At 46.7% G+C, this 27228-nt stretch overlaps 1 protein-coding gene and 1 long non-coding RNA gene across 4 annotated transcripts; one reads left to right on the forward strand and one right to left on the reverse strand.

Annotated features, from left to right (window-relative positions):
• Positions 1-3202: 3202 nt before the first annotated feature.
• On the forward strand, positions 3203-10930 carry LOC113620013 (uncharacterized). The gene is made up of 3 exons (XR_003432619.1): positions 3203-4136; positions 9013-9128; positions 9634-10930. It is a non-coding gene; the product is annotated as an uncharacterized LOC113620013 (long non-coding RNA).
• Positions 7226-25733, reverse strand: POPDC2 (popeye domain cAMP effector 2). 3 transcript variants are annotated; one of them, XM_027105630.1, is made up of 4 exons: positions 24004-25733; positions 19799-19907; positions 13823-14234; positions 7226-8789 (listed from the first exon to the last, which is right to left on the reverse strand). In XM_027105630.1, the coding sequence occupies exons 1-4, from the start codon at positions 24492-24494 to the stop codon at positions 8704-8706; spliced, it is 1098 nt and encodes a 365-aa protein (XP_026961431.1). In that variant the 5' UTR covers positions 24495-25733; the 3' UTR covers positions 7226-8703. The 3 variants fall into 3 exon arrangements, with proteins under 3 accessions (XP_026961431.1, XP_026961426.1, XP_026961419.1); XM_027105625.1 differs by having other exon boundaries at positions 13681-14234; XM_027105618.1 differs by lacking the exon at positions 7226-8789 and having other exon boundaries at positions 13461-14234.
• Positions 25734-27228: the final 1495 nt, after the last annotated feature.

The following is a 27228-nucleotide window of genomic DNA, read 5'->3' on the forward strand; positions in this document are numbered from 1 at the left end:
ACTAGGTTAAAGCAACACAGTATAAACGTGAGAGTTTTTTAAAAATATGCTTATGTTTGTGACAAAGAAAACAGATGTTAAAATCATTTAGAAGTTATTGGAAGGGGGAAATGGAAAGAAACAGAAGGGAAGCCGTGAATAGTGAGGAATCGGGCTATGTGACAGAGTGGGGCAGGGCGCAGCCCTTAGCACGCGGATGTTGCAGCACTCTGTTACCATGTAACCCGTTACCAGGCAACGGTTACCGGGAGACCACTAACGCCAGACGGTTAGAGCGGCAGTTGCAAGTCCCGCTCGGCCACTGCTTGGCGCCGCAGTGGGCCCCTCCCCCAACGAGCAACTGTCAATGAGCCACCGTTAGTGGCCCCGCTCGGCCAACGGTCGGCAGAGTGGTGGTCCTCCAAAGGAGAGTGAGGTAAGAGGCGGATCCGGCCTTCTCCCCGGGGCCCTCCAGCTCACCCGGCCTTGGGCAGGTGAGCTGAGGGGCCCAGGGAACAGGCTGGGGGCTGTGTCCTGCAGGGCTCCAGAGCCCTCACCACGGCCATCCACTGGCCCGGCCCAGGCCTCAACGTGGCGGTGAACCTCTCCCCCATCCCCGCCTCTGTGACCTGATGACAGCCGCAGTCTGCATGGGTTGCAGTCTGTGGGGCCTGGCCTCCTACCGCTGTTTGGGCAGCCTGAGGAGCCTGAGGACGGGTTGGGTCCTGGGCGCCCGGCGTCCTCAGTGATGGCTGGGCAGGGTCTGGGGACCTGGCCTTGAGGGCGCCACCAGCTGAGATCTGCCTCTTCGGCCGGGCCTGGGCACTGGGGGGAGGACCCAGCCTGGGTGCTGGGTGAATGCTCCCGGGCAGGGTAGCCGGCCCCCGCAGGGACCCCGTCCTCTTAGCCAGGACCTGGACCTCGGAGGGTGAAGGTTGAGCCTTGGGACCTTGCCCTTTCTCGTCAGAACAGAGAATAACATTTGTTTTGGTGGAGGTTTACAGGAACATCATGACCTGACTGTGACCTGACCTCAAGGACAAAGGATCTGACACCAAGAAGTTTGCAACAACTAACCACGCCCCTCCCTCACCTTTCCTGTAAAAGGGCTTTGCTGAAAGCTTTCAGAGAGTTCGGGGTATTTAACGCATGAGCCACGTGTTTCCTCGCAGGGTCTTGCCATAAAACTCTGTTCCAAACTCCTGATGTTTTGGTATTGTTTGGGCTCACTGTGCGTCAGGCACACGGATTTGTCCTCAGTAACAACTGCAAGAAACAGGGAAAAGAGAAGAAACCAAATCGGAGAAAGGAGAAGGAGAAAGCCAGTGTTTTCCTCTCAGACACTTCATGGGGGAGCAGGCATGAAGGCCAAGCTGTCCAGGGGCAGGAGATGGGGGGCACCAGGCCTGAGCCTGGAGACACCAGACAGAAAGGACCTCCTTCCTCAGTCACACATGAGTCAAAGAGTTCTGGCTTGAATAGTGGACAGAAGCCAAAGAAAACTGCAAAGCAGAACTAGACGTCTCTAAAATCCCACGTGTTAATCTGACCCAAGGTGAAATGGGTAGCAGCTGAGTTTAGCAAAGCTCTAACCGTTACCACCTAAACGCCAGACCTGTAGCCCCGTGTGAGGTGCCGGGACCACGGCCACAAGTCAGAGTCCACCCAGCCCTCTGGTGCCTCCAGAGGGAGTCTAGGGGGAGAGGAGGGCTGGGCAAGGTAGCCCCAGAGGGTCTAGGGTCCTGTGGGGACTGGTGATACTGACAGAGCTGGAGGGAAATGGCGAGAGTGTAGGAAGGGAGGGGACGTTGGCACTAGTCTTGAGGGACGAATAGGGTTCAGGGCTGGTGGGAGGGGCAGAGGGCAATTCCAGGCCATTGAGCAGTTGGCAATTGCAATCATGTGCTATGCAGAGGAGGACTCCTGGGAAGCCTCACGTCAGATAAGTGAACCAAAAGTGAAATAAAATCCCATGACCTCCAGGGAATTTCTGAGTAGGAGTCAGTGTATAAATTCAATGACGATTAGAAGTGAAACTGCTGAGGGCATTGCTCACACTTCTTCAGTCAACAGGAAACCAGGGTGTCCAGAACATACAGGGAAGAAGGCACAGAGCCTCTAAGGTGGACTCTACTGCCCGCCCAGGCAGTTCTCCCAGGGTCCCGCACAGGTGCCTGCCTCTCTCTTCCCTTCGCCATCACACGCTCTGGCCTCTGGTAGGGGCGGGGCAGGCGCGCGGCTCTTAGCCTGAGACTGTTATCGCGAGACGTTAGCGCAGTAGTTAGAGGTCAGGTTCCGCCAGCCGTCAGCCTCGCCCGGCTCTCCCAGCAGAGAGTGCGGTGAGAGGCGAATCCCGGCCTTCTCCCTGGGGCCCTCCAGGGCCCTTGGCCTCGGGGCCGGTGGGTGAGCTGGGGAGCCCGGGGACAGGCTGAGGGCTGTGTCCCGCAGAGCTCCAGAGCCCTCGCCACGGCCGACCACTGGCCGGGCCCAGGACCCAGCTCTGCGACCTGATAGCGGTGACAGTCTCCATGGGTCGCAGTCCATGGAGGCCTCAGCAACTTCCAGTATATGGACATTGCCATTAAGGTAACAGCTTCAACCAGCTTCAGTCTTTCCGTTCAAGTTTCAAAAATTGATACGCTGAGACCGGTTGTCTACCCCTAGGAGGCGGCCAGAGGTCAGGGTTAGGCTGCAAGGACGTCAGCCGTCGTTTCTTCAGGTCCGTCTCTGTGGTGGGCTGTTCTCAAAGAAGGGCGACTGTGAGCTGTGAATTCGCCTGATTGGTATTCGCCACAACATGTACTCCTTCACAAATGATTTTGTGTAGGATCACAAATGATCCTACACAAATGATTCTCTCCATTGTAAATGAAAAGCCTGAGGGCCGGCTGGGTCCTGGGCGCCCGGCGTCCTCAGTGGTGATGGCTGGGCAGGGTCTGGGGACCTGGCCCTGAGGGTGCCACCAGCTGAGATCTGCCTCTTCGGCCGTGCCTGGGCACTGGGGGGAGGACCCAGCCTGGGTGCTGGGTGAATGCTCCCGGGCAGGGTAGCCGGCCCCCGCAGGGACCCCGTCCTCTTAGCCAGGACCTGGACCTCGGAGGGTGAAGGTTGAGCCTTGGGACCTTGCCCTTTCTCGTCAGAACAGAGAATAACATTTGTTTTGGTGGAGGTTTACAGGAACATCGTGACCTGACCTCAAGGACAAAGGATCTGACACCAAGAAGTTTGCAACAACTAACCACGCCCCTCCCTCACCTTTCCTATAAAAGGGCTTTGCTGAAAGCCTTCGTGGAGTTTTGGATTTTTAAGGCATGAGTCACCCATCTCCTTGCATGGACCTGCAATAAAATTTTCTCTGCTCCAAACTACGACATTTTGGTATTGTTTGTCCTCACTGTGTGTTGGGCACACAGACTTGCATTCGATAACAGTATCTCACAACCCACTGACCATTTCAACAGCCTTGATTATTCTCCTGGCTTTGTTCTCTCTACTCAAGTCCCTCAGAACTTGAATATTTGGGAAACAGCTATGCTTTGCCAGGCGCTGTGGTGTGCACTGAACACAATCTCCCTCCGTGCTGCTTTGAGAGCACCATTTCCCGGCTCACGTCCCACTGCGTTGTCACTGGAGCTCAGATTCCACAGCTGGTCACTGAGAGCTGTTGCTTCTCTTCTGCAAGCATGCCTTACTTGTACCTCCAGCCCACAGACTCACGTGCATCTTTTACCTGGATTTTTTTCTGCTTTGCCTACCTTTCTCTGTATTTTAAGGCACAGCTCAAAGTCAGCTTCTTCACGAACACCTCCTGATCCCAGAAATGGGAAGTGACACCTGCTGAACTTCTGTAGCTCTTGTAGTGGTTTCAACTACTCATGTAAGGCTTTCCACAATGGACTGGAGTAGTGCTTATTTGTATATGTATCAGGGATCCAGCTTCACCTTAAAGTGCTTATGAGCCACAAGAAGCCTGTTAATCTTCAGAGGAGTCAGGCCCAGGGAGCTTGACTTAATAAGGCCTTGGTGGAGATGTGGGAGAGTGCCTATAACTCATGTATCTTCTTTTCTAGATCTGGAGCTCCTTCAGGGCAGAGACCATGATTCACCCAGCAAAGCATGTGGTGTCCAGAATAGTGTTTGACAGCAGTGGATATTTAGTAAGTCTTCATGAGATAAAAGAATATTTATTGTCCTCTCCTTAGAGCAAATCTGACTATATGTCAAGCTTTATTCCAGAATACATGAAGTTGTAACCCAAAGATTTTATTTTCACATGTGTGGACCTCTAGTATGGGATTTTGTAAGAGGTTCACAAATCCATATAATGTCATTTATTTGTTTGTTTATTTATTTGTCATTTATTTATTTATTTATTTATTTTTGTGGCAGTGCTTGCGGATAGTTTTATTTTTTAAAGAAAGGAATACATATCACTTTCCAAAGTTAGCTTAAATGCTATCCTGCCTGGGAGGAAGGATAATGGGCTAAATGACTTCTCAAGCTCGTTCTTTCTTTCTTTTTTTAGGATTTCAATCCATAATTTTTATTTTTTAAAAATTTTTATTGGTGTATAGTTGATTTAAAATTTTGTGTTAGTTTCTACTGTACAGCAAAGTTAATCAGTTATTATACATATACATATATCCACTCTTTTTTAGATTCTTTTCCCTTATAGGCCATTACAGAATGGCCTATACACAGTTCCCTGTGTATACAATACTGTATACACAGTTCCCTGTGCTATACAGTAGGTCCTTGTTGCTTAACTATTTTAAATATTGTAGTATATACATGTCAATCCCAAACTACCAATCTGTCCCTCCCCACTATTTCCCCTCTGGTAACCATAAGTTTGTTTTCTATATCTGTGACTCTATTTCTGTTTTGTAAATAAGTTCATTTGTACCATATTTTTAGATTCCACGTAAAAGCGATAAGGTCTGATCCTTTTGAAAACAAACACACACACGTTAAAAGCGTTTCACATCCTGCGGAACCTCTGTTATATACCACATGTGTGTAACAACAGCCCTGCCTGGGCAGTCCTCCAGCTCGGGGGGGGGGGGGGGGCCCCGCACCCCAGGTAACATTTTTGAGTCTCAGTTTACAATGTACAAGGAGCTTTTTTGTTGTTTATTGCTTCATTCACTCCCTACAACAGCCCTCAAGGATTGACAAGAGAGCTGTTGGATTTGTCAAGACTGACAAAGGGCTTCTATAGTGAAATGTACATGGAAGAGACAGAATTCCAACAAGAAAGAAAATAAATACATAGTATAACTTTAGGGAAATAAATGAGAAAAGAACAGAAGAGCAATATAGAACACACTGCAAAGTTCTACAAAGCTCATAATCGGAATCCTAAAAGGTGAGGAAAGAGAACATAGGGCTCTGAAGACAGGGCAAGAGGACAAGAGGACAGACGGTGATGGTGAGGTGAGGTGGGTGTCTTAGCTGGGTTGGTGACATTGAGCTGAGAACTGAGTGACCAGAAGAAGTCAGCCAGGAGAAGGTATGATTGAAAAGCACTGCAGAGAGAAAGAAAAACTGCAAAAGCCCTGATATAGATAGGAGCTGGGTGTGTATGAGGAGCACCCAAAAGTCTAGTGTGGCTGAAACATGATGAGTGAGAATAAGAGCAGAATGATGTATGGCTGGAGAGACAGGCAGGTGGGGTCTTGTGGGTCCTAAGTAGCTAAAAGAGTAGCATTCATCAGCATTCCTTTTACTCTCCCACATTGCCCAGTCCCTGTAATCAACAGAACACAGAGCTGATTATTAAGTAGGTCCATGTGACTAGTAGAAGGGATTCGTGTCACTTCTGGGCCAAAGCATCAAAGAGCCAGTACAAGAACGTCAAGCTGTCTCTTTCTTAAGGTAAAAAAGCCAGAAGGTCAAAGTAGGTTGAATCATTCATTGAGTTGCAACATGAAGACAGTTGCCCTGATGAGTCATAGCAGATTCTCAGTAGACTTTAAGAGCAATAAATCTGTGTGCCATTAAGTCATAAAAGCTGATTCTGACTATTATCACATGGTAAGAAATTTGGATTTTATTCTAAGTGGAATAAGAAGTCATTTGAAATTTTGAGCAAGAGAGTGAAGACATCATACACATTTTGAAATGACAACTTTGTGTAGAATAGATTATGGGGAGGAGGGACAGGAGAAATAAGGAGCCAGTTATAAATCTATTAAAGTTAATCTAGCTATGAAATAATGGTGGCTTGAAATTAGTGGTGGCAATGGACATGCTGAGTTGAATTGGGGATATATTTTGAAGATAGAACTAACAAGACTGATGGAAAGACTCTAAGGTTTTGGGCCTGGGCAACTGAGTGGAATGAGAATGAAGAGTTATAAAACTTTTTTGGTTTAAAGATCTCTTTCATAGGACAGGGGGAAAGAGAGAGAGAGAGAAACTTCCCAGCTCCTTTCACAAAGTCAGCATAACCTTGATATTAAAACCTGACAATGATATGACAAGGTACATAGATTCAAAACTACTAAACAAAATATTTACAAACCAAGTTCATAAATACATAAAGAGGAAAATACATCATAATAAGACTGGAATTGTTCCAGGGATACAAGTTTGTTTTAACATTCACATATCTATTAATGTAGTTCATTAACAGAATAAAGCAGAAAAATAAACTCAATTAGTGCAGAAAAATCATTTGAATCTGAATAAAAGAACTGACTTGTCCTAGAGCCCAAGCTCTTACTCAATATGCTACTACCTCCTAAACTATTTTTTTTCTTTTTTTTTGCGGTACGCGGGCCTCACTGTCATGGCCCCTCCTGCCGCGGAGCGCAGGCTCAGCGGCCATGGCTCACGGGCCCAGCCACTCGGCGGCATGCGGGATCCTCCTGGACCGGGGCACGAACCCGTGTCCCCCGCAACAGCAGGCGGACCCTCAACCACTGCGCCACCAGGGAAGCCCCTAAACTATTCTTAAACTCTATAAATCAGGGCTTCCCTGGTGGCGCAGTGGTTAAGAATCCAGTGGCCAATGCAGGGGGCACAGGTTCGAGCCCTAGTCAGGGAAGATCCCACATGCCACAGAGCAACTAAGCCCATGTGCCACAACTACTGAGCCTGTGCTCTAGAGCCCTCGAGCCACAACTACTGAGCCTGCGTGCCACAACTACTGAAGCCTGCCCACCTAGAGCCCATGCTCTGCAACAAGAGAAGCCACCGCAATGAGAAGCCCGCGCACCGCAATGAAGAGTAGCCCCCGCTAGCCACAACTAGAGAAAGCCCGCGTGCAGCAACTAAGACCCAATGCAGCCAAAAATAAATAAACTTTAAAAAAAGAACCACAATGATATGCTGCTACATACACCCAAATGGCTAAAATGAAAAAAAAAAAAAAAAAAAAAGACAATGCCAACTATTGGAGAAGATGAGAAGCAACCGGAACACTCATACACAGTGGGAATATTAATCGGTATAATCTCCTAGGAAAAGTGTTTGGCAGTATTTACTATAGTTGAACATATACATACCCAATGCCTCAGTAATTCCAGTATATACCCCCCAAATGTGTACATCTGCGTACCAAAAGATAAGTTCAAGAATGTTCATAGTAGCACTATTCGTAATTGCCCCAAGCTAGAAACTACCCAAACACCTATCAGTAGTGGAATGGATAAGTAGATTGTGGTATATTCACACAACAGAGTACTATACAGCAATAAAATGAACAAACTCTTGAGAGAGCAAGGGTTGCCCAAGGATTCCCAGCTGTTTCAGCCCTCAGCTAGTTTGAGTCTTCCCAGCCTGGGCCCCAGACACATGCATGAAGAAGCCTTTGAGGTGATTCTGGCTGTAGTCACTGTCTGAATGCAACAACACAAGAAACCCTGAGTGCAAACAGCCCAGCTGAGCCCAGCCAAGCCCCACTTTTGTGAGCAAAACAAAGTATCGTGATGATTTTAACTCACTGCTTTAGGGATGAATGTTACACAGCAATAGGTAACCAGAATACATGTGGCAGTATTTTGGGGAAAAAAATAAAATAGAATATGTTAAATTTGTAAGTCTACTTTAAAATGTTTAAGGAAATTTAATTAAATAGATTTGTAAAAATCCCTCTAAAAACTACTGTTTAATATTAGGGTCATAAATAGAGGGAAAGATTTGTAAGTTGAACTTAAAAGCTTAATGGCAAACTAGGTTCTAAAATTTCTACTTCCCTATGTTGAACCTTAATGAAAAAAATTTTTAAATAAAACAAGATAAAAACAGTGAAAACTTCTTGGATAGCTGACTTCATTGATATTTTCAGAACGCTGAAAGAAACAACATAAGGAAAGGAAATGAGTGATTTATTGAGTGCTTACTAGGTGCCACGCCATGTCCTAGGTGCTTTACCTGAATCAACTCATTGAATCCTCACAACCCTGTGAACTGGGTTTTATAATCCCCACTTTACAGACACTCAGAGAGGCTATGTGACTTGCCTGAGATTCTGCAGTTAGTAAAGGATAGAATCTGTGCTTTTGCACTTTGGGATGCCTTCCCTGGGAAGGAAGCCTGGTGAAGGCAAAGTTCTAAAAGTCACTCGGGGGCCTTGGTGTGGCTGCAGCACTTTAGCATCTTCTGTGTTTGCTCCGACCTTGCCTGAGAGCCTTCCAGTGGGTGAGAAGAGGGGTGTGCACACGAGTCACCTTCCTGTGAGGATTAATGTGGCCAGAGAAAAGGATGGTCCATTGATCCTTACAGTTCAGGAGTCAGAGTTGGAGCCAAGGGGGCCCGTCCCCTGGACATAACTTGAGAGTAGCTCTGGAGAGGAGTTCTAGAAGCTGTGGAAAGACAGAGGAAGGATTTCAGCACTGTGGCTCCAGATAGCTCGCATAACTTCACAGGGTTCTTTTCACGTCTTTTTTTCCTCTACCAGTTCCCAATATTTTAACTGTACCCAATGCCTAACATAATAGGGGCAGATGTATCTTTGAATCATTTCCTTCTAGAATATTAGGGTGAGTCAGCTTTGAAGTTATATAGTCCAGTCCTCTCATTTTATAGGAGAAGAGACCAAGAGATCAACTTCAGTTGCTTCCTATGAAGAATCTATACGCTTCCTATGAAGAATCCTACCTAACATTACGGAATGAGTTCTCAAAAATCTGCATAGAAAATTGGTGAGTTTTATAAAACCCTGTCTTTTATTTTTACAAAGAGAGGGATAGGTAAATGAGGCCTGTAAAACAGAAGTAGAAGAATAACCTGGGGGTGGGCCCTGGTTGTAGGCTGCTGGGATCCCGAGGGCGGGGAGGGAACTGCTGCCTCTAACTTACCTGCCTGAACACAGAGCCTTGGCAGGTCGAGTAGAGCTACCATCTAGAGACCCAGACCCTGAGGCCCCAGGCAGCTCCTGCCATGCCACCTTCAAGGGCAAGTCTTCTGCCCCAGGAGGCTTTCTAGTGGTTCTGGGAGAAACATGCTATTTAACAACACTGACAGCTAACTAAGCACCTTACGGCCACTTCCGAGGGAAAGAGCCTGAATATAGTGTGACGGTGATCAGTCTCTCCTGAGCAAATAAAACAGGTGAAGGTCTGGCTATAGCTTGGTTATTCAGGGGCCAAGGAGCTAGTGTGTGCTTTCTTTGGATCACCACCTTTTTGCTGTTCCTTTTGTTGTCAGGGGATCCTTTCAGCTGCTACCTTCCTTGGAATACCAGACTGGAGGAACTAAGATGGGAAATCATGTGTCTCAGAGGAGAAGGGGTAGGGAGTGGAAGAGAGAAGCAGGGGCAGCGTGGGGAGGAGTTTGTTAAATAAATCTATACAGACAGAATTTTAAAATACTTTATACATTAAACTAGTGCTTTATAGCTTACAAATTGCCTTTGTGTACTTTATCTCAATTACTCCTCACAGCAACCTGGTAAGGTAGACAGAGGCTACCTATCTACTTATCAGTAGGTATTAATTATCTATGAGACTACTAGCCCTGTTTCGCAGATGAGGAACTTCTCTTGAAGGTGGTTAACTGGCAGGACTAGAGTCACATCTTAGAATCACAGAATCATAGCATCACGGAGTTAGAAGGCACCTTAATAGCAATAACCTAAGGCATCCTTCTCTCAGAGCTTGAATCACCTTAAAAAAACCTCTGAGAAGATTTCTTCTGATCCCTATTTGAATTCTTCCAGTGACGAGTAACTCACTGCTCCTTGAGGCAAATCCATTATTAATACTGAGCTAAAATCCTCTCCTTATAGCTTTCAGCCCTTAATTCATTTCTGTCCTCAAGAACTTCACCAAATTAAGGGAAATTGTAATTCCTCTTCTTTTCAAAATTCGAAGGTATTACTCTTGTCCACCTCTTGCAGATTAAGCATCTTACATTCTTCCAACTGTTACTCATGATTACTCATAATGTGATTACCTGGCACAGTGCCTGAAATACACAGTGGATACTCAGTGAATGTTTGTTGAATTGGTTCTGTGGCCTTGGTACTATGTCCTGGTCCTGGCCTCTTTCCTTGACCACAATTAGCCTCCATGTTGTAATCTGTTTCTCATTTGTTTGTTTATTTAAATAATAGAAAGGAAACAACATATAGTATTTACTTTCAAACCACAAAGTCTTCAGAACAACTTGAAAACATAAGCAAAATTGCCCAAATTTCAGACAGCTTTCAGTTAATTTGTGATAATGGACTCATTATCTGACTTAACTGACCACTTCAGAGATGTATTCATTGAGCATCTCCTTAAGTAAGACATCAAATGGAGCATTGTGGAGTGTGTTCATAGAATTAACTGGAAAGATTCTAGTGAAGGCAGGGTTAATTTGAGGTCTAACTGTAAGACCCTGCATGAATACATTATCCAACAGCACTGCTTTGCATATTAGAAAAAGTAGCACGCAATTGTGGATAATTCTGGGCACCACCAAACTGAAAAATGTGCTCTCTTCAAAAATAAGCTCCAGTAGAACCTCTGACTATTTTTAGTTGTGAGGGACAAGCGCTGGCGTCAGTGTGATGAAGCTGTGTCCTGACAATGCAGAATCCAGTCAGCTTCATGCCTCTTATGTAAGTGCTGGGCGGGGATGAATAGCAATGAGCTTACAATTTTGGTCATTGAAGAGCCAGGGACTAGATGGTGAATTGTGCCCTGCTTTAGAAAGGAAACAAGAGTAAATTGCTACCAATCACGAGGGACTATGCTTATTCATTACAGTAATAACACTAAAAGGAGTTTGATGGCAAATAAGTCAAACCAAACACCCTAAAACACAATTCGAGGAAAAGGTCTCCGGGTTAAATTATCCCATTATCACAGACTAAATTGAAAGCTGTCTAAAATTTGGCCGATTTGATCACGTTTTCAAGTTGTTCTGAAAACTCTGTGGAAGTAAACAATGTGTTTTTCCCTTTCTATTACTTAAGCCAAAGAACATTTAAAAACCTACTCTCTTTATACTACAAATACTAGTACTTTAGAAAGTGAGTTATGTTAGCAGTTTTCTCATCTTGAGCCTCAGAAAAGGCTGAATTTGGAAAGAGGCCTTTTATGCAATAGTATTAAGGATGGAGGACCTGGGAGATGGAGTCGTGACCGCCCTGCACTGTCATCACGTGGTAGGTGATAGACTCTTCACAGGTACAGAATGGAGAGAACTCCTAGTCAAGCAGGACCTACCACCCAGCAGGGCGGAGGACAGTCCCAAGTCACAAGAGAAATCATAGTGAAATACAGCAGCGAGTTCTTGCTGGAAGACACGCTGATGTCCTGGGGCTCGTGTCCATTATACTGTTGACTGGCTGCTTCTCTTTCCTCCTCTGAACAGCACATCCTTTGCCTTCTCACATAAACCCAGGAGGGCCTTTGGGGGCCACATGAAGAAAGCAAGGTTCAGTGAGGTTGTGTGGTTTTCAATCAGTAGCAGAGCCAGACATAGCAGCCAGGACTTCGGGCTCCCAGTGTGGGTCTCTTTCTTCTTTACAACCCCGCCTGCCTCTTAACGTTTGGGGTAACTCATACGTAAGATGTGTAGCCATCAAAGGTGGGAATTTTCACACCTTCACTTGAATGGTTTTCTGTATAGGCAGAGGGGGAGGTACTGATCTTGGAAGAGTCAGGATTAAAAACTTAAGTTGGGGATACAGAGCAGCGTAGGAAGAAGAAGAGACAGAGCAAAATAGGAAGTGGGGCAAATGGGAAGAAGGCAACAGAGAGAGAAATACAGCAACAGTAAAATGGGGAAGACGTGGAGGACAAATATGGAGAGGGGAAATTAACCGAGAAGAAGAAACAGGCCTTTTTCTTCTTAAGAGCAGCAAACTGAGGGAACCAAGGACTGAGCAGAAGTCAGAAGGAAGGGAGAATGAGGAGAACAAATAGAGCCAGGAAAAGAGAAGAAAGCCAGGAAGGACATGAGGACACAGGGAGCTGCTGTGAGTTCAGAGTGTGTGCAGGTGGGTAGGTGTGTTGGACAAAGAGAGGGACCCACAGGACAGAATCCATATGCACTGGTGGGGGTGGGCGAGTAGGGCACAGTGGGAAGGAGGCAACAGGAGAGGACAACACAAATGGAGGAGGTCAAGAAAGTGATCTCGGGTGCTAGACGCTGGTTGTAAGGACTCTGCTTCCATAGATTATCAATTCCACACCTATGAAACCAAATAGCTAACTTTTATCATTTGCCTCTCTGCCTCTTTCATCATTTATATGACTTGCTTTTCAAAATATACAAACATTCACTTACTTACCTCAAGTACCCTAAATGCCTTCCTCACTGAACTAGTTTCTTGGGAAAATAGTCAGTGTTTCCTAAAGAATGATTAATCTCTTAGCTAGCCCTCCCCCACCTTGGAAATGCATTCCAAATTGGGAACAGTGGGATTTTCCTCAGGAAAAGCCAGGCCTGCACCATGGTTGGCTGGAGTCCTAGAGGGATAAGTCACACAGTATTGTGAGAGCAGCCAGGGGGAACAGTTACTGCTCAGCACACACTTTCTTGTACACTCTCCTAAGGTGTGAGGGAAATCCTGCACGTTAGTCCCACCCAGATTACGCCCACTCTACCTCCCGCAAGGTGTGGTTTTCTGGGAAAGTCACCCTATCATAGTAATATTCAGTCACAGCAGCGTCCAGTCCTGTGCCTGAGCAAATAACACACTTTCCACTGGCCCAGAGGAGAGCAAGGTGGGGACATTTTCCTCCCAGAGTCATTAGCGTCTAATCACAAGCCTCTTGGAAATACTCGATGTTAGCAGAGGTACCTGTCCAATCCAGGCTAAGTAATGACTGCTTTCCAGAGCTGACTGTATGCCAAGAAGAACCATTAGAAATTAGAACCATGTCAGCTTTGTAAAAAATCCTTTAAAATGCATGCCACAAATAAAATCCCCTTTAGTCTTAGCTGTGGCCTTAGTTATTAGCACAACCTTGCAAAGAAAAATTAGCAACCTATCTGCTTGCTCAAAATGTTGACCAAGCCAGCCCACTTTCAAAACTGCAATCACACTTAATAAGGGATGAGTTAAAAAAAAAAATTAAAAAAAACCTCTCATGCTTTGCATGCACCAAGAGTGAGTTGCTATCTGCAGGGTTGGGTTAATGCCACTTTCTGGGAATCCTCGGGAGGACAGGCTCCATGAAACGATTTTTTGCCCTTACAAACCCAGTTAAGGCCAGCTGTTGGCAAGAAAGTGACAGCTGCCTTCTGAGTACTTACACAGGATCCTGAGCCCGGCAGCTGTGCCCATGTTAGTTCTCCCCTCACCTCATGTACTCCCCATCACTCTGATAATCCATGAACGATTCTGATCCTGACACCTCCTCAAAATCCTCCAGCACCAGACTGGTAGAGTCCTCACCCAGGACGCTGCTGTCGGGCCTGGACATCCTGACCCAGGGAGGAGGTGCAGAAGGGTTGGTAGACGCTGGAGGTGGGGAGCTAGGGGGTGTTTGCTGGACAGATGTGGGCAGGGCCTGAGGAGAGGGGGATGCGGCAGGCTCACGGACGTCCTTGTCATCCTTCTGAGACTCTGGTCCTGCATCTGGGGCAGCAGGACCTAGGACATGGTAGAGGCTGGGGAGACGGATGTCGAAGCGCAGCCTGAACTTAGCAAAGAGCTTGTCATTGAGAGCGTAGAGCTTCTCCGAGATGTCATAGCCCAGCAGGGCTGAGAAGAGGCGAGAGATGTATCGCTCTTTGGCCAGAAGGAGGTGGAGACTTTTCCGGGGCCAGGAAATGTAGCTACATTCAGTCTCGGCTGTCAGAGTGACCTGAGAGGGGTCAGGAGCAGAGAGTAAAGGTTGAAACTAGAAAATGTGTTCATGCTTAGCACAGAGAAATATAGCGTTTACTTCGCAAACTGCTGCACTTTTCTGAAGAAGCTGTGGAAGTAGCTCTCCATGGCCTTGCCTGGAAGAGGTCCTATGACCGACGTTTACTGCGTGCACTGACACAACAGGGGGTGGGGGGTGGTTGTGTGTGTGTGGAGGGTGCTCTTGTCAGGAGCCCTGAGATCAGCCCTTCACTTGCTGGGCCTTCACCTCCTAGAGCCTCAGTGTCCACCTCCGGTCTCCTAGCTCTCCTACTCTGTGTCCCATGGCTGATCTCACTAATGGCTACAGAAGGTTCTGAGCCTGCTGTAATTACAGGAGAGAAAAAGGGCCTCCTAGTGCTCAGAAGAAAGTTCAGGATGCTGATGACAGTTTTTTTTTAAGGATAAAAAGAAATAATATATTGGAGTGGGGACACAAAAAAGAGTTGGAAAGAATTTCAGTGAGAGAAGAGCCAGGCTGCATCCATTGGACAGGATGCTGGCTTGGGATTCAGGCCCATGAGCTGCCCTTGACTTGGGCCCTACAAGTAACCAAATGGATCTGATGACTGAAGTCAGAAAAAGGGCACAGAGGAAGAGGAACTCTTTTTTTGGGGTTGGGGGGCCACCACCTTGCGGCATGCGGGATCTTAGTTCCCCGACCAGGGATCAAACCCGTGCGCCTTGCATTGGAAGCACAGAGTCTTAACCACTGGACCTCCAGGGAAGTCCCAACAGGAACTCTTAAGAGCACAAAGTAGAAGGACACCCCACTCTCCATTTATTTAGACATCTAGAAATTTCTGGGCACTAACTATGTGCCCGTGATACAAAGCTAAGTTACACTTGCAGGGTCAATAACGTGTGCCCAGCACAGAGTAGGTGCTTGATAAACCTTGTTAAAACAATGATGGTAAAGGTAGGTTTCAAATGAAAACATGCTTAGGATAGTAAAGGAAAAGGGTGTGGAATCACACGATTCTTTATACTCTGGCCATAATACTTTAAACGTGAGCAGGTTGGCAGAGCTCAAGATGAAGATTTGTGAATCGAGACAGTGGAAATGAGGGAGGACAGCAGCTGACATTTACTGAGAGGCAACCACATGTTGGCATTGTGTTAAATCCTTTATGTGGGTCGTCTCATTAAAGGTAGGGTTGGCTTTCCAAACATTCTTTGTTAGAGATCGTATATAATCCTTTTATTTCTTTGCCTCCAGAACTCCCCCTCCCCTCCCCTCAATCATCAGCACTGAAGTCAGGGCTCTAAATTAACTCATCAAGACCAGAAACAAGTTTCAAGTTCTGGCTTTACCGCTTTACTAGCTGTGTGACATCAGATGAATTGCTTAATCTCTCTGGGTTTGTTGCCTCATGGGAAAGAATTATTACTCACAATCCATCCATTACTAATTTGGTTCAGCAAGTAATTGTCACATCTGCCATAACCTGTACTTTCGATGTACTTAGTAACAATTCCCAAACAAGAAATAAGTGTGCTGCACATGAAGTGGGTGTGCGTAAGAGCTAATCTGGATGCAAACAGCGTGCTCAAAGCTGAACACAAAGACCGTGGGCATTCTTGTGAACATGCTGTTACTTCTTCCATCTTAAAATAAATCAAAATTTTAAAATTAAAATCCTTTTTCTTCACTTCACTTCCTTCGCTATCTAACACTCCATTGATTTGCTCTCCTTTTCAGCAAAGCTCCATGAAAAAGTTGTCTATATTTGCTGTTACCAATTCCTCTTGCACTCCCTCTTCAGCCAGCAAGGCTTTGCCCCAGTGGTCCACAAACTGTTCCTGGCAAGGTCACCAATGACCTCTACATTGCTGAGTCTGACAATCAGTTTTCATAGCATTCAGTCTCTCCTCTTTGATACTCCTTACTTGGTTCCCAGGATGCCATACTCTCCTGGTATAATCTCCTGATTGGTCCCTTTCAGCTTCCTTTGCTGCTTCCTCTTTTCCCCTCCAAATTCTAAACACTAGAGTTTCCCAGAGTTAATGGATTCTTGAACCCCCTTTCTGTCTACACGCACTCACTTGGTGATCTTGTCTGATCCAATGGCTTTAAATATCATCTGTGTGCTACGACTTCCAGACTTATGTCTGAAGTTCAGACCTTGTTCCTTAATTTCAGACTCAATTATGCAACTGCCTATGCAGTGTCTCCAATTTAAATGTCCATAGATGACACAAATCTAGCACTCCCCAAACTGGACTTCCTCTCTTCTCACAAAGACGATACTATCGTAGGCTTCCTTATCTCAGTTGATAGCAGCTCCATCCTTCCAGTTGCTCAGGTCAAAAGTCTTAGAGGTTTTCTTAATCCTCTTTCTCTCATGCACTACATCCAATGCGTTAGGAAATCCTTTTGGCTCTATCTAGAAAATATATGCTCTGGCCCTAGACGATATGGCTCCATATCACCTCTCTGACTTCTTCTCCTACTATTCTCTCCCCTCCCTCTCTCTGTTCCAGACACATTGGCCTCCTTTCTGAACCTCAAACATGCTAGTCCTTCCCACCACCCAGCTTTTGCACTGGCTCTTCCCTCTGTCTAATATGCTGTTCCCCCTGATATTCTCAGAGCTCACACTACCAATCACTTCAGGTCTTTGCTCAAATGTCACCCATTCAACAAAGACTTCCATGAACACCCCATTTAAAATTGCAACTACAGTTGACCCTTGAGCAACACGGGTTTGAACTGTGTGTGTCAATTTAAATGGGGATTTTTTTTTAATAGTAAATACTAAAGTACTACACAATCGGCCAGTTGGTTGAATCTGAGGATGTGGAACCCCAGATATGGGGGAACATATATTTGGCGGTTGGACTATAAATTATATGTGGATTTTCTACTGCGTGAAGGGTTGGCACCGCTACCTCCTGTGTTGTTCAAGGGTCAACTATATCTCTCCCTTAATTACACTACTCTATTTTTTTTTACTAGAAGTTATTATCTTTTAACATATTACATAATTTACTTATTCATTATGTCGATGGCTTATTTTTTGTCTCCCCTACTAGAATGTAAACTGCATGAAGGCAGGGACCTTCATCTGTTCTGTTGACTGATATATTCCGAGCACATTTAATAGTGCCCAGATGAGAATTCCCTGGCGGTCCAGTGGTTAGGACTCTGCGCTTCCACTGCAGGGGGCACAGGTTCAATCCCTGGTTGGGGAACTAAGATCCCACATGCCACATGGCATGGCCAAAAAGAAAAAACAAAGATAGTGCCCAGGTTACAATAACTGCTCAATAAATACTACTGAAGTGAATGAATGAAATCAGGTGAAGACTACCAATCTTGTATGTTGCAAAACAACCTGATGTCATTTTCTCATGTCCTATGTAAAATCCTTCCTAAAGGTCTTCAGGAAACCAGTGGTTTGACTGATTCCCACATACACATGCACATGTCTGTAATAAAGTTTTGACCAGCTCTTTCTTTAATCCTCACCTTCGAAGCTGGTTGAATGGATTAAATAAGCTGACGTACGTAAAGAGACCTTGGGTCCAGTAAAACATGATGCAAGTGGGAGAAATAATGCTGATTTTTGTGTGATCCCTCCCATGCTATGTTCTTGGTGACTAATGAAAGGGTCACAGTGCTTAACAGTCAATAAATTCTTAATTGAATTCTTGAGAGGTGTGATGGAATGTTGATTCCCTTGTGGTAAACTCAGTAAGAATTATGATTCAGTCACTGTGGATTCCTTATTAGTCAACAAAGACTATGCAATTGCAAAGGCAAGGACAAGATGAACTACAACCCGAGACAACACTTGACATTTGCAAAGAGGAAATGGGACTTCACAGAGCCAAGAGCAAATATGTGGATCTCATTGCTCCCAATGGGGATGCATGCTAAAAATACAAATGGGAGAAATATAACAGTCCCTACATCCCTCTCAGATGACTGAGAGGCCATCTGGGGTCACAGCCCTTCCTTTCAAGCATAACTTAGGGGAGGACGCCCGGCTTATCCACCACCTGTTTCTCAGTTTCAGTGTCAGAAGCAGAGCCTGGCCTGGCTGGCTCAGGACCTGACTCAGGCCTCCTGAGGGTTCTTATGGTCCTGGGAGGGTTCTCAAAGGAGACTGCTGGGCGGCTTGGAGAGGACGTGAGTGTGTGGTGGATGAAGCACGTTCAGAGGGGATCTGTGGCTTGTGGTCTAGGCAGTGGGATCAGGATTGCTTCTCAGGCTCTGTCCTCACAGAGCCAAGAGTCAGGGTGGGGCGGAAGCAGGCCCAGCCAGGTGGCACTGCCTGACATGTGTCTATTCTGGGGTTGGCTCAAATGCTCACCTGAGGGGCTCCCTGATAGAACTGGTAGGAGACACAGGGAACCCAGTACTGGCAAACTGTCTGGACAGAGGAGTACCTATAATGGTGGGTATGGGTAAACTCCACTCTCCTGGTAAACCTCCCATTTTAAAAAAGAATAGAAATAGTGGTGTCAGGCCACTTGGCTTTGCCACTTTCTAGATGACCTTGGGCAAATTACTTGAGGTTTCTAAGCCTTAGTTCCCTCATCTGTTAAACATGTTAATAACAACATTCCGCCCAGAGGACAGTTGTGAGAATCAATAAGGCAATAAAATAGGTAGTGCCTGCCACGTGCTAGCCATTCAGTAAGTGAGAACTACAAAGAAGGTAACTGAAATCTGAAGGACTGGCAGAGAGGAGAGGAGGGCTCTAGCACCCAGGCCCTGAACTTGGAGTGTGTATATGATGTCCTCTGGAGCCCTCTGAGACACCAACTGCCCACTGCCGAGCCAGTTCAGTGAACCTTTACTGAACACCTACTACTGTGCACAAGGTATTGCCCTTTGGAGCCTGAAGATGGAGAGGAGAGCCCAGATTTCTACCTCAGGGAGTTTACTATGCGAAAGACAGAAGGGAAACCAAATCATTAGAGACATGTGCGCAGTCAGCATGGTAAAAGGAATAGAAGAGGCATGTGGGGGGTGGGGGGGGGGGGGGGGGGGGGGGGAAGCTGGTGAGGTCAGCCTGGGCAGGCCTCAGAGGAAGTGAGATGCCATAGCCTCCTCTGGGTGAGGAAAGTGCATTTCAGATAGAAGCGACAGTAGGAGCCAAGGCATGGCCATTGCAAAACAATGTGGTGTGTTTAGGGAAGAACTAGTAGTTCGGTAGGGCTGGTATGAGCAGGAACTGTGAGGAAGGAAGGGGCTGGAGATGTGGCTGGATGTCACTAAAGGTCTTAAGTTACTCCCTAAGGAGTGTGGGCTTTTATCTTGTGGTCACTGGGGTCTTCTGGAAGAGTTTTAGGCATAGGAGTGACATAGCCCCCCTTTCAGGGGTCTGCACCTCCCTACCCCACCCTTCCTCTGCCAGGCACTTTTCCCACAGGAGGAGAGTGCTCCCACCCCGAGCATCATATTGGCAGTGGTTCAAATGACAGATGTAAGAGGGGAAAGATGGAGGCAGGGATATTGCTGGGTTACAGTGGGATGGTCTGGGGCGGTGCTGCCATGGGGCTCCCTATTACCTGGAAGACCCCCTCCGTAGAGGGATGCAGCGATTCCCACTCGGGAGAGTCCATGAACTGGTAAGGAAAGACGTAGTGCAGAAACTGCCCATCCTGGCTCACACGAACCCTGGCAAAGGGAGAGAAGAGACTGTGGGAAAAGGGAAGTGGCTACCCGAATCCTCTCTGAAGTCTAAGTTACATGTTAAAAAGTGGAAAACTATTAGGGTCCAGTGTGGACTTTTTCCTCTTTTCCCCGAAAACTCAGAGTCTCAGCCTCAACCTCTCCTCTAAAGTGAGTTATACTGGGAAAGAAGGTTCCTCTATCAGGCAGAGGGGGCAGATCAAAAAGATCTCTAAGGTACATCCTGTCCATTTGAAAGGAGCTACTGTTCCACTTTTTCTGGAGCTTTATTGGCTAAACAGTTATGTGTGGAGCACCTTCTGTGTTCCTGGAAATCTGGGAATATGGAGATGATCTGATCCTTGCCTTTAAAGACGTCACAATTTAGTGGAAGCCACAGGTACATAAATAACTGGCTGTAAGTCAGCGTGTGCTACTGTGGGACAGGAGACTAGACGATGGAGAGATCTTAGTTCTCTCCAAGTGGCAGACTTCTCAAAGATGATATTTGAGCTGAGTTTTGAAGGATGAATAGGATATTGAGAAGCAGATCAGAATGGGGATGGAGATCTGAGAAATCCAGTGTGGAATTGTTTTCCAATATCTTTTTTTTCCCTTCCTCCATATTTGGAATTTTAGCTGGGTTCATGGCTGCCCGGCTAAACTACATTTCCCTACCCCCCTTGCCATGAGGTAGAGCCATGTGATTACGTTTTGGCCAAGGGGATATTAGCACTCCACACCTTACTCCTAGTGAATGCCTAGATATATATGTATGTGTGCAAATTACCAAAGACCACCATCAATTAATAAATTATTGCGTATTATCTGACAACCTAAAGATGGAAGACAGAAGGGGACGTAGGTCTCAAACCAAGCCCAAGATGTGGTGTCAACCTACACTCTCTGATGGCAGAAATGCACCTGCTCCTACAAGACCTATCAATATGTGTAGATGGCCATCAGAACTTCCCTGAGTAATGAAAGGATACAAGGAAAGATGATGTGCCGTGTTCTCCTACCTCACAGTCTTCACATATTCTGTCCCCTCCAGCTGCCTCTCCTCCCAATCCCCACCTTCTCCTCAGGCCTCAGGTTAAACATTCCTTTCTCCAGGAAGTCTTGTCTGGCTGCCCCAGGAAAGTTACGTCCACTGCTTAAATGCTCTCATTGCACTTTGCCTTTCTCCTTGGAAATACTATGTCTGTTATTCACCACTATGTCAAACATGAATTAGTACCTCTCTTCATACACTGTAAGCTTCCTGAGTACAAGGAAAATATTTTTCTTTTCTTTTTTTTTTTTTTGTGGTACGCAGGCCTCTCACTGTCGTGGCCTCTCCCGTTGCGGAGCACAGGCTCCAGACGCGCAGGCTCAGTGGCCATGGCTCCCGGGCCCAGCCGCTCCGTGGCATGTGGGATCTTCCCGGACCGGGGCATGAACCCGTGTCCCCTGCATTGGCAGGCGGACTCTCAACCACTGCGCCACCAGGGAAGCCCTATTTTTCATTTTTTAACACAAGATCCCTAGTCCCTAGCCCTCTTCATAAATATTTTTGGAAAGGGGGAGGGAAGAAGGAAGGGAGAAAGGAAAGGAAGAAGGAAGGAACGATCAAACAAATGAACTCACTGTGTCACCATAAATGGGACCAAAACCTCAAAGAAAAGCTTCTCTAACAAAGGAAGAAAGACAACAGGAAAGAAATGAGGCTGCTGCCACACACATCAGATCCTCCTGTCCTCTCCCCAGGCAAGGAATCTGGACACCCAAGCAAGCCACTGAGGAGGGACAAGATTTTACAGTGTGAGTAGCATCTAATGAGCCTGCATGACTCCCTGAAACCATTCACATTGTATATTGTATCCTTTGTAGTTTGAGTCTCCTCTTCCTTCTTGACCTCCTAGACATCAGGTAATTTCATCCTCCAAGAAGAGCTTAGACAGTTAGTTCCCTCTTCAGGAGTTCATGCTTGGGATTGTATACGAGAGAAAATCTCCAACAGTAAGCACAGCTTAACAGGGTGATGAACTTTGAGGAAGTCACTTTGCCTTTCTGAGTCTTGAAAGGGATTGATTGCCTTATGAAAATAAAACGAAAAGGATGTCTGAGATTTCAGCAAAGCGCTCCAGATGAGAGTCTGCACGTGAACTGGGGAGGTCTCCACAAGAAGCCTCCATTTCCTGGCATGGAGTTCTTGTCTGCTGCTTTGAGGTGTTTGGTACCTCACCAGCCAAAGGTACTATGATTCTCCTTTAAAGCTGGAGGCTGGTCATATAGACTAGAAGCCCCTTTCTCCAGCTCCAACTTAGCAAAGTTGAGACAGGATGACGTTGAAAGATATCAAAACAAAACTCTTACTCCAAACCTTGTAAGGCAAGAAAAATATCAAAATTGTCTAATTTTTGACTCAGGTTTTGGATGCTAAGTATAATAGGAAAAGCCACACTGAGAGGGCAAGGCCCCCTCTCCTCTTCACAGGGATGTGGTCTTCTACAAGTTCATGGTAAATCCATTATATAAAAGATACCTGAACCATACAATAATCCTGATGTATGGTTTATTTACACTTCAGTTCACCCATAAATGAAATGAAACATCACAAAACCTCATAGCTCATTCAACCCAGGACCTCAGACTCCAAACAAAATAAAAACATGTATCCATCACACTTTGATTCTATACATTAATACATAAATGCATATTATTACTAGTAGCAGTAGTTGTTGTAGTACCATCATCATCAATGTCAAACTCCTTTTTTTCCCCACTATGGCTGGTGGTCTTATCTGGTTTCTTTCTTATTTTTTTGGAATCAGACCCTTCTGATTACTTTCTTGTCTTTCTACCACATTCTCCTGGTCTCAAGAAAGCAGGAAAGAGGAAATTAAGGACAAAACTTTTGAAATACTCTACTTGCTTTCCACAGAGCCAGCCCAAGTACATACCAGGTTAAGATGCTTACTGTCAGATGCTTAGCTCCACATACAAGTCCCACTAGGGCAATATTTCAAAGAATTCACAATTTCCTACCAACTGTGCAGCACAGAGCTCCATGGTATATTTGTTCAGAAGAGATCAGTCAATGGCCAATGCTCGCATGCAGCCTGACCAGGCATACAGTAATCCTGACAAAGCCCATTTCTGCTAAGGTCTGACTGTCAGCCTCCTTAAAAGCTGTCAACCAGTTGTCTCCACCATATACTCAAAGAGACACACGTGGGCATTACTACTCCTCCCTCACCGTCTGGCCCGCAGGTTTATAGCACTTTACTTCTTCGTCTGTAAGAATCTCAATAGAACAATTGGAAGTGGAAAAGTGGACAAGAGGTATTCCTGCTCCATACCTGGGTATATACAGAATGGCTTTACCAGGGCTTCCCTGGTGGCGCAGTGGTTGAGAGTCTGCCTGCCGATGCAGGGGACATGGGTTCGTGCCCCGGTCTAGGAGGATCCCACGGACCCCACATGCCGTGAAGCGGCTAGGCCTATGAGCCATGGCTGCTGAGCCTGCGCATCCGGAGCCTGTGCTCCGCAACAGGGAGAGGCCACAACAGTGAGAGGCCTGCGTACCGCAAAAAAGAATGACTTTACCATAGAATCTGTATGGGATATTCCCCAAGATCTTTGATGCCCTGGAGGGAACAGGGGTTACAGGAAACCCCCTCTGTTTTGGCACTGTTTCTTGTACATACTTGGCACTTAGCAAATGTTGAATGCATATGGAAGGAATGAATTAATCTTACTGAAATGTCCAGTTTTCCAAAGCTTACAGAGATATTGCTGCAGTTTAGACATGACATGCTGGCGTGTGTGTGTGGTGTGGTCATTTCACACCCAGGCTCAAGAAACACTCACCCCACACCTCCCAGCACAAGTGCACATACAATCCTTCCTGCCAACCAAGGTGCCTCATGAGCTAGTTTCCTCATGGAAAATGCTAAGAAAGGGGAAGCAAAGCGCATGCTTAGAAAAATCTATTTTGGTTGCTTTGACTTGCCACATCCTTCCTCAGTGGAAGGGACATGAAATGGAAAGGGAGGCACTGGGAAATGAGAAGCGTGGGTGTGGGGAAGAAATGCTGGGCATTGACCCAGTGGCTTACCGGCCAGAAAGCAGCAGGGACAGGCGGTCGATGGGCGTCTCGCCCTCCACGGCGTAGGTCTGCTCCGTGGCCAGAGTCAAGACTTGCTCCTCGCAGCAGCGAACGATCTCCTTGTACGCTGGCAGGGGTACCTGCAGGGGCAGGCACAGCGTCTTGTAGAGGAGCTCGAACTCCTCGGGGAGGGTGTCCTCGCGCAGGCGGTACACCAGGTGTGCCAGCTGGAGCACGCAGGCAGTCGCCAGCAGCACGCTCCAGAGGACGATGTCTAGGCCGCAGGCGTCGAACCAGCCCCACAGCACACAGCACAGGTAGCCCGTGCCCAGGAAGCCAAAGAGGTAGAAGCACCCATACACCCCGCTGCCCCCCATGAAGCCCAGGAGCAGGAGGCAGGTGGCCAGGTGGTAGACAGCCCCTTCCTGGTCCCGCCTCCAGCCGACGCACAGCGGCCTGCTCCAGAGGAGCTGGCCCACTGCGCTGCCGTTGCTGCTCATCTTCGGGCCTCAAAGCCTGTCGGGCTCTAAGACTGTCCCCACGTGGGAAATTCAGGAAATGGGTTAGCCTGTCCTCTCAGATGTCATCTCACCATTGGCTTCTCCCCACCAGCTCCACCTTTCCTGGGAGGAATGCTTGCATTAGCTTGGGGAATGAATGGCAGAACATAATACACTTCATGGAGAACTGAAAACCTTTCTTTCTCTTTCCCTCAGCAAGGCTCTGGCCCTCCCCGCAGAGCTCTGACGAGCGTCCACGGCTCCAAGTTTCTTAGGACAGTCTTCACATTTGGCTCTTGGCAGGAAACCTAAATTGTCCTGAGGAAAAGATAGGACTATGGGGCTGAAAACTTCAGCAGTGAGGGATAAAAAAGAAGCCACATCCTGCTTTGTGTTGTCCCCAAACAGAATGAGGAGAGCCCAGCACGGGAGGCACATTTGTGCACCATTTGGAATGCATCTCTCTTGGCACCGGAAGAAAGGGTGACCCCAGACGGATACCATGTTTGGAATTGGAATCCAAGTGGTACTGGCAGTGAGAAAAAACAGGCCAGGCACACAGGCAGGCTGGAAGAGCACTTAACATACCTCCCCAGAGGACAAGATAAGACCTGGGGCAAAAGAGGCAAGTGTGTGTGTGTGTGTGTGTGAGTGTGAGTGAGGGGGTGGACAAAGGGAAAGTGTGCACAGAATTTACTGTCACACCTCAGGCAGGACACTGTCCAGAGCCCGCTCTGGGAGGGCTGGGGGCTCTCCTGAGGTAGGAGGACACTTCAAGGTCGGAAAGTATGGGACTATTATCAGAAAAAATCCTAACAGTGAGAAGTGGAAAACCCCTTGAAAGCCTTTATGAAGTCACGTTGGAAATATGACTTTATTTGAAATAGGCATTTATTTGACAACCATTAAAGAAAATTAGCTATGCAAAGCAGCTTTTTGAATTCTGACTTTCTCCTGTGTGTATCTGGATCTAGTAATAGTTAATACAATGGTAATACATTGCTCAGACCATCACCCCACCCACCCCAATACTGGCAAATTATAATAACCATCACCTATTGAACACCTACATAATGGCAGACGTAGATTAGGTATTTTACATACACATGATTTAATCATCACACAACCATTCCAAATAAATATTATCCTCCTTCTACATCTGAAAGAAACTGAGGTTTAGAGAGGTAACAAGTTCCCACAGGTAGTAAGTGACAGGGGCAGGATTTTTTTTTTTATAAATTTACTTATTTATTTAATTTTGGCTGCGTTGGGTCTTTGTTGCTGCGTGCGGGCTTTCTCTAGTTGCGGTGAGCTGGGACTACTCTTTGTTGCAGTGTGTGGGCTCTCATTGCAGTGGCTTCTCTGGTTGCGGAGCACGGGCTTCTAGGCACGCGGGCTTCAGTAATTGTGGCACGTGGGCTCTAGAGCGCAGGCTCAGTAGTTGTGGCTCACGGGCTCTAGGCGCGCGGGCTTCAGTAGTTGTGGTGCACGGGCTTAGTTGCTCCGCGGCATGTGGGATCTTCCCAGACCAGGGCTCGAACCCGTGTCGCCTGTATTGGCAGGCGGATTCTTAACCACTGCGCCACCAGGGAAGTCCCAGAGGCAAGATTTGATCTCATCTATCTTATTGCTGTGTCCCAAGTAGTTTGCACAGTTAGTGGAAATATAGGACGAGATCCATGACTCCTAACTCCACTCCCCCCAGAAAGTCTGAGGACATTCAGGAACTTCTGGATGAACCTGGGGTCTACCTTGGGTCATCAATTTCAAATCTGGGAATATGCAAACACTAAACTAAGAAATGTCCCTCTGGCTTCCACATGACTCCTTGATTTTGTTTCCTTACTACCATTACTCCTACAGCCCCTGAGGTATGGGGGCGGGGACAGGGGGTGGAGGCACCCAGTAACCTTCCAGAGCTATTCAAGTGCTCGATCCATAGGGACCTTTATTATACTGCTAGTAACCTAAGTAAAATTAGCGAGAGATTAGGAATTGTCAAATATGCAGAGGAGTAGAAGTTTTCAACTCAACACACATTGAGTGCCTGCTATGAGCCAAGCACTTAGAGAATCAAAGATTCCCAAGAGCTTTCACTCTATCAAGGGAGAGATACCTCAAAAAACAACCTCAGTTCAGTGTGGGAAGCATAGTAACTGAGTTGAGTTTAGGAGACGTGGCAGCCTGGAAGGAAGGTGGCATTGAAGAAGGAAGACACAGGTGCTAACAAGGAATTTGGGGTGCAGAGGTTGAATTAGCCAGGTAGAGGGAGAAGAGGATTTCTAGTGGTGAGAACAGCAGAAGAAGCATAGGCATGGAGGTGTGAAAATGTACGGCGTGTTGAAAGAAGCTGGGTTTTTTCTTCTTTAATTACAATCACCTAACCAACAAATGTGCATCTTATTCCCTTTTTTCTAACGTTGAGGGGGAAAATCAGTGGCAAAGGAAAAGAGCTAGAGAGCTCCTGGAGAAGGCCCCATGCCCCACCCCGCTGCCCTCGCCCCCAGCCTTTCCCACAGCAACCATTTGGGTCCTTGATGTCATTTCAGCAGTGGAGTTTGGGAATTTCCATATGCTGCTTTTCGGTCACCTGCCTGCCTCCTGGCCAAGCCACCCCCTTTAGCAAGCAGCAGCTGCTCATCCCTCCACCTTAGTCATGCGCCCCCTGAGCTGTCAGAGTGGCTGTCTCTGCCAGCTGTGAGCAAGGAAATGAGAAGCACAGGAACAGAGAAAC

Source organism: Aethalodelphis obliquidens, unplaced genomic scaffold (assembly GCF_003676395.1).
Source record: "Aethalodelphis obliquidens isolate GAN/ISIS:26980383/991018 unplaced genomic scaffold, ASM367639v1 scaffold1, whole genome shotgun sequence".
In the NCBI taxonomy this organism is placed as follows: Eukaryota; Metazoa; Chordata; class Mammalia; order Artiodactyla; family Delphinidae; genus Aethalodelphis; species Aethalodelphis obliquidens.

Excerpts from the sequence above, each read along its gene's own strand:
- POPDC2 (XM_027105625.1), bottom strand. The coding sequence starts at position 24,494 with ATGAGCAGCAACGGCAGCGCAGTGGGCCAGCTCCTCTGGAGCAGGCCG. Across the intron at positions 19,908-24,003 it reads TCCCTGCTGCTTTCTGGCCG|GGTTCGTGTGAGCCAGGATG; the intron begins GTAAGCCACTGG and ends TCCCTTTGCCAG. Across the intron at positions 14,235-19,798 it reads CTACGGAGGGGGTCTTCCAG|GTCACTCTGACAGCCGAGAC; the intron begins GTAATAGGGAGC and ends GACCCCTCTCAG.